Genomic DNA, 12,720 nt, shown 5'->3' on the forward strand with positions numbered 1-12,720 from the left:
AAGCAAACACACCTCATGCGCACACAACCACTCTCGCTACACACTCCAGCCAGACTCTGGCCAGAGATAGCGGTCATGTAAGCGTAAGGTGTGAAACTCATTGCGTCAGCTTTATGGTGAGTGGCAATCTATCCTTTTCATAATATTGTTATCATCTGTGTGTTTTAGGCCAAAAAATTCTGTGATGTGTTGAAATCCACAACTTTAGTCCCAATTTATAAGAAGCGAGATAAAAACAGTCTTGACAGTTATAGGTCTATATCCCTCATTCGCATAATATCTGAGATTGGAGAGCACAGCATGAAAGAGCAACTATGCCGCCACTTTGAGAAAGTCAACTAATTTCTTCTACACTCATTGGCTTCAGCCCTGGTGTCTTCACCTGTCATGGTAGGGAACTGTAGATTGAATTCTTTTTCAGTTACTACAAGAGTCCTGCGAGATTCTATACTGGGCCCTTTTCTTTTTCTAATGTGTATGAATGATCTACATAGTTCATCGCTCTGCAAATTGGTAATATACACCAATTATACAACCCTTGTAATGACTAACCCCAGTATAGACAAGGTGAAAAGGAAAACACTGAACATGATTGATACGTCTACTTAGTGACTACACAAAAACAGACTATAAAATTAAATGAAAGCAAAACTGAAACTATATACTTTTTCCCCACAAAGTGGGTGCAAAAGTAAATGAATCTGACCCACTGTCAGAGTATAGGAACGTATTCCATCTCTCAAATGAAGTGGGATCTGCACCAGAGCAGTTGCGCACTACTATTGCAAATGCTTTAGTAAGCAAGGAAATTAAAACCCTGTGTCAATAAGAAACAGCTTATGTCTTCAAACTATGCCTTCTTTCACTCTCACTTAGCATATGGAAATATCAAGTGGATCATATGTGCTGGTGTGAAAACAGTGTTCACATGGCAGAAAATGGAAAAGGCACCAAGAACAATTACAAGCATTTCAAACAGAGAGCAGAGATTTTTGCTAACCACAGATTAAATAACCAATAAATAATAACAATATCTTTCCTTCATATTAAAGCATGTCTGCTTCACTGGAAAGCAGCCTCAGAGACATTAACTTGCAGAAGTGCTGTTCACCGTTATTAAACAAAGACCAGAAAAAACACTAGATCAAGTGCATGTCAAAATAGATTTAAATGTACTGGCATGGAGCTGTTTAGTAAACTACCCCTGACAGTGAGAGACATATCTTACCATACAAATAATAGAGTATACTTTGAAGTATCTTCAGGACCTATTGATCAGCAGTTATGGGAGAGAAGAATTTTGTAGTAGTTTGATAGCCTAAATCTAACATAATTTTTAATGTAAAATCTTATTATTGTACATTTGCATAAGTGCAGTTATCAAAATCCATGTTTTGTACATTATTAGTGGTTGGTGAAGTAGTAAAATAAAAATATCCCAGATTAATGAACTGGCTAGAGAAATACTGATAATGCCTTGCAGACAAGCAGACTTTAACATTATTCATTACTTACGACACCTGGACAGTCATTTTCCTTTTCAGATGCAGCTCCAGGGATGTGTTGACAAATGGTAAGACAGTAGGATTTACAATTATTGCATATTGAGGGTGGCACTGATACTGTAATACCACACTTAAAATGCACCACCAACGTTGTGTAAATTGAATTATATTACAACTCTTTACTTCTCTTGATAATTCCATTGTGGTGTTCGGGTTCTGGTATGCATTACAAAGGAGAGAATAGTAGCTTTTATAAACTTGTAGGGGGCAACACGTGTTCCACCCTATCAGTAATATTTCATTCAGACCGAGCCTATTATATATGATGGGTTTCTCATGTCCTTTCCAGATATCATTATATGTTCATTGGTTCGTGTTATATATATGTGCTACGCTTGTCTCGCATATTACTGATACACTCACTCACTCTGATGATGTATGGCAGAAGGGTCATTGTGGTATGTCACTTCACTGGGTGTTAGCTTTGTGAACATTTCGGGCATCCTTTGTGAGGTACCCATTATTCCTCGGAACACGTGTAATGTTGTTTGTGGCAGCTAAAGTGATGTGGCTCATAAACACTTGCTGAGTTCTCACTGTAGGGTAATTTTGAAAAATTTGTTTTTGTTTCATATTGTGCCTAAACATCAGTGATGTCAGAGGTAACAGCATGGCGACACAAAGGCACTTTCGTTGTGAGATGTCCAGTGTTGGGTAGTGGCTTCAAGGCATCAAAAATGCTACAGACTTATGTCAAGCCCATTAAGCAGCATTAATATCTGTAAAGATGGCTTTAACACTTTGGAGACGGGCCACATGGAAGAATATTGGGCCTAGGACACAGACCATTTATGCCGTTATTTAAAGCCTTACTGGCTTGCATGTAATCGATGTACCTTAAAGGGTAATATGTGCTAAAAAGGGCCAAGCATCAAGATTTATTTTCATATTGCTTTAGTTCTTTGTTAGATTAGAACAGAAAGTGTTTATATCTCCCCCCCCCCTCCAAAAAAAGAAAAGAAAAAGAAAAAAAAAAAGGTGAGGTGAGTTATTGAGCAGTTCCTTCCACTCGAAGTTCCAAAATTTCTTGGTCACACAGGCAACATGATGTATTTGTTGCGGAAACAGCAAACTCCGAAACCCAACAAGTATCTGTTAGAAAATACATCAATGCAATCCTATTGGCTCAGCCATTCACAGCAGCTGCTGTTACAGTCTCTAATGTTTCTTTCAAAATAATTATAGAAATCAACAACAGAAGGAAGCACCAGTTAAGGGGCAGGTTGTGAGCCGTCTGTACATCGTTTTCATACGAAATGAGTCTAGTTTCCGAGCAATAAGTGGCTCGCACATCTACGAAATAACAACCTGATCTATGCTTGGGTGTGGTCTTTTTAACACAAAGTTGCAGCCCAAGCTATGCTCAGGCTTGGTCTCCAAAGTGTTAGATAAATTTAAAAAAATATCTGAGTAGGTTTTTCTTTCTTTAAGTAGACTGAAAATTTTTGCATTTGTTAGTACTTAAAATGTAATATAGGTTATCAAAGACTTTCACATAATTTTCAAAAAGTATGTCTCCTTTAAATTATAGCTCTGCAACAATCTAAGACACAGACTCATTCTCTGTTTGCTCCTTGAGCCCCTCTTTAAGAGTCCCTGTCAATTTGAGATCCGAGTTGTTATAGCAAGACGATAAATTCTCTTCATAAAATTGAGGTCTTGGCACATTGTGTAGACGTATGGAGCAAGGAATATAACAGTGGTAGAATATCTTATGTGAATGATTAAAATGTTGGATTCCAGTGTAATAGTAAGGTTGAATAGTTGAAGATGTCATATCACTGGTAGAGTGCCATAATAGTTTCCAAGTTACATACAAATGGAATCATTTAGAAGAGGTTAATAGAAAAAACAGACTGTTAATAATATTGTAATTTTTGGAGTATGTTATGCAATGTTCTTGAAGGAGGAAAGCAAAACAAGTTGAAAGTTCTCTTCATCAAATAGAAAATTTGCCATCATGCAGTGTGTTGATGTTTTTGTGATTAAAGATTGTGATTTAGAGGGAACAGGGTGCAAATCCCAATTCAGCAACTTAAATTTATTTTTTATTGGTTCCTTAAATGACTTCAGGCAAATGTTGGGCTATTTCCTTTGAACAGCACATGACAAAGTTCCTTCAGCTCCATAGTAGAAGAAACTAGTATTTATTATACAGTACATGCAACTATAGCAGTCAAACCATTTTATGTGCAGAAGTCCAGCAGCTGTCATTGTTGATGGTTGTATTTTGTTTTGTTGAACTGTTTTTAGGGTGCTCATGCTGGAATTGGTGTTGAAGCAGTTCCTTGTCCATCGCAATAGCTACCTACAGCTCCATCTCAGAAGCCAAAGCCAAAGTTCACCAGTCACTAAGAGTCTCAATGCTCAACAGGAAGCACAAAATATAATGGATGTGGCACACGGGAGAAATGAGGGTTCTATTTCATTAATTATTTCTCTCCTTGTGTATGCATGAAGGGTGGGAGGTGCTTATTTTCTTCCTTTCTGCACCTTTTAAATTTGAAATAAATCATTAACACTTCTCATTATATCATAAATAATGGGTTTTGAAACCACAGTCTTTGACTGATGTGATGCTCATTGGGAAAGTGCCAGACTGCAGATTTAAATGTCTGGGGTTCATTTGTCCTGACTCTTATAGGTTCTTTTACCTATGACAATCATTTGTTAATGTGCACTGTTGTTCAGAGTCCAAATTAAACTGTACGTCACTCTATAACTGGCTGGTTTCTCAGTTCAGATACTGGAGCAATGCAACGGCATACAACCTCTAGTAGGATGTGTTGGTGTTGGTGTTTAGACCAACCTTAAGATTGATGACAGCTTTACATTTTAATACTTTTCCGAAGTCAAATGACATTTTCCAGATATTACTATTAGTGCTGTGTTTTCCACTGTCTGTTTTTAGAATCTCCATAAATATTACTGTTTGCTGATACATGTATTGTTTATAAATACTATATATGTTTTGTGATATTTCCTACGTGACTTAAATACAATACACATTATTTTTATTCTCTTTTAGTTCTTATTGAAGGCCATAAAGGAGAAACAAGACATCATAGAGTCCTTCGAGACCAAGCTTGCTGCAGTTACACAAGAAATGAAAATTAAGGATGCTCACACAATGAAGTTAGAAGAAGAGATATGTGAATTACACAATTGTCTGAAGGTGCTCCAAAGCCAGCAGGTGAAGGGAGCAGGAGGAACAATCCAACAAGCCAACAGAGGAATTGATAATGAGGTTTCAGATTTAGTTAAAAGCATTGAATCTAAAATGCAGAATATGTTGTTGTGCGAAGTACAGGAGAAAAATCGAGAAATTGAAAGGTTAAACGCAGAACTTCGCAAACGTACAACAAATCTCCAGGAATTGGTAAACAAGGAATTGTGGGATAAAAATAGAGAGATCGAAAAACTTCAAGATCGTTTAAATATAATGTGTGAAAGAAAAGATTTGCAAATTAAGACTGTAAATCAACAGCTAACTACTAAGGAGTTACAGTTAAAGGCACTGCAAGAAAAAGTCGTAGAGTTTCTTACAAAGGCCGGTATTCCTACAGCTCTGGTCTTTAAAGAACTTCAGTTAATTAATTTTACGCAGACTGAAGGTAACAACATCTCTGATGTTACGAAGGACAAATCCAGACATTTACATGTGTTGTCATCTGCTTGTGTTGATGTAAATCCAAACTTACAGTCTAACTTGTTGGCAACAATGGAAGAAAATAAGTATTTATCACAGAAAGTGGAAGAGTTGCAAGAACGAATCCGGAACACTCCTGAAAGAGATACTGAGAGCAGAATTGTGCAGAATTTGCGTGCAGAGTGTTTGAGGCTCAAAGAAGAACTGGAAGTTGCAGAGAAGAGATGTAGGGATGCAAGGGAAGGAATTACAATACTGACACGTCGCTTAGAAGAACTTGCACTGTTTCTAAGTTCACTGTTACAAAATCGAGAACTTCTGCGTGGTCTCAGCATTCAACGACACCGTGTACTAAAACAAGCTGTGGAAAACAGCATTGAATTATCAAGGCGACTGTCTTTATCTTTTGCTTCGTTTCATTCAGGGAATGACAGTGCAAATTTTATGCAGACAACTACACTATCTGACATAATGTCTCTCAGTAGTCTGTCAGAATTTTTGAAGGAAAAAGTTAGTCAAGATGATACTACTAATGATGTTTGCAATATTGCTACTGATATACCTAATGAATTTGATTTGAAGTGCTCCTCTATATCACCATACAATAAACCCATAACTGGAGCTGCTGACAACGAATTGCAACAAAACTGCACAAAAGAACTTACTACAACAACTGACCTTATCACATTTACTCCACCAGTGTCCAAAAGTGCGGAAAATGCTAATGAGGCATCTCTTTCATCAATGACATTTTACAACAGCTGCCATACTACAGTTTATCCCCAGCCGGGAAGTTTAGGAGCAAATGGTGAAAATGCACAGTCTCTGTCAGATGGTGCTAAACTGCCTGGTGGAGAACAGGTATTTCAGCACATCAGTAATAGTCAGTGTCAGACTGCAAAATCACCACCCCTTATATCATTTTCACTAGCTTGTGAGGATACAGCAAATAAAGGTAAGATGTTATTAGATAAAAGCTTGACATATTCTGATTTTCAAAGAGAGAACACGATTCAGAAAGAGTGTGGTTCTTGCATAAAAGTTGTTTCAGAAAATAAAAACCAGTATCTGTCAGATTCTGAAGCATGGTCTGAACCAGACAGAAATGTATCTATGGAGAGAATTGGGCTTCAAGATGAACATAGCAAAGCCCTTTGCGTCAATGGTTCTAATACACTGAGAGCAAGAAATTCACGAATTCAGGAGTCTGATAATTCGTCAGAGGCTTCAGAAGATACTGCACAAGAAGATGTAAGGATGCCAGGTAATACATGCTATTGTTTTCTAATTATGTTAGGGTTTAAGTTACTATATTATACTTTTGTTTTGCTGACCTACATATTGGGAAACTGATTTAGTAATTGGACTAGAAAATCAGGCAGACTGTAGGAATTATATTTATTTTATTTGGTTTCTATTTATTAAGTCTATATCTGACACACACATCCAATCCATAAACAAAACTTTGAGTAATGATGATGCTGTTTGTTAAATCGCTCATTCCACAAGGGAACTTGATAAAACAAATAGGATACAAAAGAAAATTAGAGTAATTGTCGAGGGGAAATATCAGTTAACGTCACTAAAACCATATAAATCAAAACTTAACATGTTATAAGAAAGTTGTGTTAAAGATTTCTTGTTTGAGACAGTGATTGCCAGATGATAAATAATTCGATATGATAGTACCTCATTGAAAATGAAAGTTTATTAGTCTTTACAGAATTTCATTTAAATTAAATGGACTTAGCCCACAGTTTTGAAAGCCAGTGAGTATTAAACTACACCCCTTGTTAACTGTGTAACACCATTTCACTTGTAACCCTCTCTTCACTAAATCAATTAAGCATTAAAGGAAAGTCCATGAAGAAACTCATTTAACTTTGTCACAAACTGTGTACTATACAGGGATGGCAAAGTCCATTGAGTGACTCGTTATCTGATTATGAGCTAACACTATTTGATTGTACATGTTATTCCAATTTTTATTGAGACTGCAACTTTAACTGATGCAGGAACAGTTACATATTTCATATTTCAACCACTTAACACCAACCTTCCTCCAGTGAAATGATGCGTACAGTATTTACCTTTTCTGTTAAAGTAGGCTTGAACAAGGCTAAAATCCCTGGAAACTGAGTCATTAAAGATTACACAAAAGACTTCCAGGAAACGAGTTTTAATTTTTCCCTCCACATCAGAATCCAGTGCCACTAGAACAAAGATTTTTAACTTTTACCCATTATTTATTTAACACTCATGTTGATGAATTCAGTTGATGAGCATGCTTTCTCTGTGTTGCTACTTTATAAGGTAATAAGCTTACTTGTTTTCCATTTGTATGCAATAGTTTCCTATTCAAGTTTTCCGAAAAAGCTTTATTTTCCTACTACAGATCTTATGATGGCTGTCAAGTCAATCTGGGTATCTATTCAGGTAAAATAAAATAAATTCTATGATTTATTGGTATTTGTGATAGTGGTCTACCAGTCACACTACAACTGGTGTTGCAATACTGACAAATAAGTTAAAGATATAGATATATTGAAATTCAAATAATGATTAATTGAAAGGAGCTGCATCTAGATAGCATGGAGGTTGCATAAGACGACTCTCGTGATTTAATTTCTCATACAAAAACATAACTGTGAGGATACTGAAAAACAAAATCATAGGCATCAGTGACAGCGATGAGCTACTACTCTTAAAGTGGTGTTGGTCAACAAATAAATCACTTGAATGTCTGTGTCAGTATTTGAATAAACAATGATAAAGTAAAATTGCATATATGAACCACTGTATTGTAAATGTCAGTGTTTCAGGTTTCAGAAATTTTACCATTGTTTGAGCATATGTTCCTGATAATTCATTTTGCTTGAGGGTACAATTGAGTTCTTACAACAAAAGAAATTGTTGATTTTGTGGAAAACTGTAATGAGTGACCTACCAAATGATTACATTCCATAAATATTCTGTTGTGGATATGTTCTGTTTTTCCAACAGACCATAAGAAATACATCTGTTGTGCTGGAAAATATGATATAAAATTAAATTCTGGTTATGATTAGATTTTGTCTTGTTAGAAATTAGTATTGTTAATGCATTGTGAAAGAAAGATGCATTGGGTGCCACCAACTTTCTTGAGGTTCTGGTTACAATCAAAAGCATGACAATTTGATCAGTCATTATTGCCAGTAAAACCCAATACTGCCTTATACTTGTCATTCATCTGGAAGATAATGCAAAGCACTTGCTGATGTATTACATTCACCACAATATCACCAAATGTGTTTACTACCATTATTGTAGTACACAAATAGAAGCCAGACACATCTGGAAAGCAATACTTCGTACCATTGCAGAAGATATGACCTGTGGTCACATGCCCATTCTGTTCTAATACAGCAGTAGTTCTTTGGACATCATGGAAGCAGACTTTTACATTGTTGTTTTGCCATGTGAGGAGAAGCCATCATTTAATGGTTTAGTTGTTCGACAACTCCAGGTTTAGCCTGATTATGAAGAACACCTCCTTGGAGCAGGATTTTCAAACTTTCCCTCATTGGAATGATAGTTACCAGTGTGGTGTGGTGATCTTTGATACCAATAGTGTGTAATAATAACATTCTCATTTCTACATTCCAAAATATTTTTAACATCTTTTCAAGCCTTCTATTTTTTCCCTTTTATCTTTGTGCTGCGTAGTCATTTTGTGTGTGCTCAACTGTATACCATTACATTACCCATACTATTCTGCCTCACCATCCTCACAGATTAGATAGAGAGATATTTTACAGCAGAGTGTTTTGTGTCAGTTGCATTATGCACGACTGATTGCCTCTTAGTACTTAGTTATTTGTGGATGTTGACATTTATGCACTCTGTTGTTGCTACTATTGGTACAATAATTATGTGTAGCAATTGTTCAAGTTCAACTCATGTTTACTTGTAGTCTTAGAGTGAGAAGTAAATTTATGCCTCAAATTGATTCCACAGTTAATCGAAGAATTCGGTATGAATCTGGTGAACTGAAACGACTGCAAAATAGGCTTTGTGCATTAGAGCTAATGAATGATGCCCTGAAAAATGAGTTAGAAATACTCCACCAACTGAAGGGGCAACTAGGTGATGCAAAAGATCATAGTGTTACCTCTTTCCAGTCATCACAGTGTCATGAATGTAAAAAATCAACAAATTTTGAGGTAAGTATGTTACTTCATTTATCAGTTACTTCAGTTAATTAAAAAATAACAGATATATATAGATGTGCTGTGCATGCTACTTTATGAAATGAAAGAAAGTTAGAATATAAGAACTTGTATGTTAAACCCGAAAATATTGCTTCAGATAATTGATTTCTCACTTTTGTTGAAGAATTTTTTTTTCACATAATTGATAAAGTATGTCTGTAAATTGAATAGCAAGCACACGAGTCCCCTCTCTTTCTCTGTCCTACTATGTTACAAGGAGCTCCTACAGGCTGATCCTTAAAGTTATACTGACCCTTTCACATTAAATCAGTGACAGTGCAGTGCACAGACACATCTGAAGAATGTTTATTTTCCAACAAGCATGTTAACGTGATATGGAATACATAAATCAGTAACCATATTATGAAAAGAAAAGTTGCTACTCATCATATAGTGGAGATGCTGAGTCGCAGATAGGCACAACAAAAAGACTGTTGCAAATAAAGCTTTCGGCCATTAAGTCCTTTGTCAACAATATATATAGGCACACACACACGCAAACACAACTCGTACACATGAGTGCAGTCTCAGGCAGTGTAGTTTCAGTTGCCTGAGACTGCAGTCATTTGTGTGAGTTACGTGCGTGTGTGTGCACCACAGCTTCTGCTTGCTCTTCGGCTTACAGGCAGCCTACATGATATTTAAAATTTTCATAGTTTTTTACAGTTGACCGAAGCAAGATTAAAATTTTTGCTTAAAGTTGTTTGATTTTCTTACCATTTCTTGTCGCACCTTTAAATTCTCTGCCCTGTATGCATGTAAATTGTCCCAATTAATTAATACATTTGAAATGCTGATACACTTCTTTCAGCAGCCACTACCAGCTATACATGTACTGAAACATACATTTTCAGTTTTTGGTCAGGTTGATGGGATTGTGTAGCAGCATACATTATCAGAACAGGAAAAATAGTTACCATGTAATTGATCCCAAATTTGTATTTTTTAGGGAACTGTGTATTTCAGCCAGTGACCACTAATGTTGTAGTAGTTTTGTTTGAGGTTGAGGCAATGTAGAGCAAAGTTCACTTTCATACCTATAAATAGATTTTTAAAGTTCTATGAGATAATCATTTACAATTTCCCAGTTCATTAGGGTGTTCACTGGTATTCTTGAATCTGCTTTCTGCGACATTATATTGGAAAATGGTAGGAAGTAGAAGATCTGTATGTCATTTGTTTTTGATGCACAGATTGGCATTCAAAGAGACTGGAGGCTGAATCACTTCAGCAGCAAATATCTCATGCCTGTTTACACTTCATTTGAGAATTATGAAAAATTATTTAAACTTAGTGTTTGTTGTGAGAGTTACCCATGAATCATCAGATCTCAGAATGAAAGCACACTGAATCTACAAAGCTAAAAAATGGGCATGAGCAATAATACTAAGAAAGAAAAGGTGTGAGAGTATGTTGCGCGAAGCGGTGAGATGATTGTTGTGGGTGATGGAAGACCATGAAAGATTTTATGAGGGATGCAACCGCGAAGGACCCTTACGATGTATATTTCTGTTTGAATTCCATCATGTGGCAGGACCTAAAATGGTGTGCCAAGTCCCTGAAAATTATATTTCTAAGGACTTTTTTGATGCAGTGAGTGTCTACATAATACCAAAGGCACAACTCCAAAGAAGTACCATTACAGTGTAAGTTACAATGCAACAATAAGGATTGCAATGTACTGGGAAATTTGTTTCTTCTATAAACAGTAATTTGAATGATTGTACAGAAATGGTGTAGTAGTGAATAGTGGGGTCAATGTACAACTAATTTCCATTAGAAATCCATGGTCTAGGTGCAAACACGGCATTAATGTGCATTGGGAAATGACAAGTATCACTAACATGTAGTTCATTGAATTAGTCAGTCAATCATGCACAAAACGATGTGATGGTTAAAATTCATGAGACAACAGATTCCCTGGGACAGCTGAGACTGTAAATGTTTAAGGCAAACTGTTATTCAGTGGTCTGATTCTCACAGATGTGCTAACACTGTTGTAATGTTGTAGAGACACAGTGTAAGAAATAACACCAACCAAGTTTTATTCTACTCCCACATGAAGAGATCCACAGTAACACTGAATGACACCTAGAGCAATGCTAAGTCTCATAACTATAGAACACATCAGTAAAAAATCTCGTAGGTGAGCATACAATAAGTAAGTAAACATGGCACAGCACTTACTACACCATCTGTCCAGGTTGCAAGGTGACTTCTATAGGCTTTGCATCATTTGTCATCTGATTACGCATGCAATATAGGGCTACAACAAACATTTCTTACTGCACAGTGTTCCAGCTCTTCTAGGTATTTTTAAGTGCACCAGTATAAATTTCCTCCAGTGCTATGGACATCTTTACATGTGCTTACTCGCAAACTCCTGAATGCTATTAAACACATTGACACTCACTCACTTTTGTATATCTGTCAGATTTTTGTTCAAAATTTCACAAGATCGATTCAAAGGTCAATCCACTTGGTGTGAATGAGCTTTTGTGGCTTCTTGTTGCTGTTTCAAACAGAATTGCATCTATTTGTTATTATAATGTAATTTTGTAGTTAAAAGAAAGTATACTCGTCAAATGGAGACAGGAGAAGAAAGAAAAGAAAAAACTGTGCTCTCAGGTTAAATGTGTTAGATCAGAAAAGATATTCAGTTCCACTCAGATACCGTGGACAAGAGATGCAGATTATGTTGTTCCAAATACATTGATAGACACAAAGAAAAATTTAAACTTTTTTGTAAAAAATTAGGTATTCTTTTCAGTTTAAATCCCCTGCCCCCTGTTTATCTTCTGATGTTCCTGCTACCTGTATGCAACCACGCAGTGGATATAATTTTGGGGGGAGGGGGAAAAATATTGTCAATACAAATTTTAAAAAAGTCATATTTAGTTTTTTGCTAGCCTTTTTTCCTTAAAGTACAGTGTTTATTGTTCGTAAACATGGTCTTTATTAAGTAAAGCTATGTTGTTTACTTGTTTTCGATCTTAAAAATGTAGCATTTCACTGGAAATTTGTGTGTCACCTAACAAAATGGTAATATTACATTGAGGGAGAATGGCTGGCCATTACGTACTTGCAGGAGGTGACATTCCAGTACTAAAGTTAAACACATTTAAAAATAACACGGGAAAGAAATGCTAGCTTTTGCAGCTGTCCTGTTTGAAGCTAACTGAAATAACTTTCAGTACTACATATACAATACATTATTGATGCTATTCACAATGTGAAAGTAATAGTGTGTTGAAGT

The 12,720-nt window shown here is 36.1% G+C and overlaps 1 protein-coding gene across 5 annotated transcripts in view; it reads left to right on the forward strand.

Annotated features, from left to right (window-relative positions):
- LOC124615566 (centrosomin) overlaps positions 1–12,720 on the forward strand; it is a 406,915-nt gene that overhangs the window by 363,091 nt on the left and 31,104 nt on the right. For 3 of the 5 annotated variants that reach the window (XM_047143545.1, XM_047143548.1, XM_047143544.1), the window contains exons 10-11: positions 4,594–6,478; positions 9,211–9,416. In XM_047143545.1, coding sequence (XP_046999501.1) covers positions 4,594–6,478; positions 9,211–9,416 — 2,091 coding nt within the window. The remainder of the gene's footprint in view (positions 1–4,593; positions 6,479–9,210; positions 9,417–12,720) is intronic. The other 2 variants (XM_047143547.1, XM_047143546.1) reach the window with 2 other exon arrangements.

This window comes from Schistocerca americana, chromosome 5 (assembly GCF_021461395.2).
Source record: "Schistocerca americana isolate TAMUIC-IGC-003095 chromosome 5, iqSchAmer2.1, whole genome shotgun sequence".
NCBI lineage: Eukaryota > Metazoa > Arthropoda > Insecta > Orthoptera > Acrididae > Schistocerca > Schistocerca americana.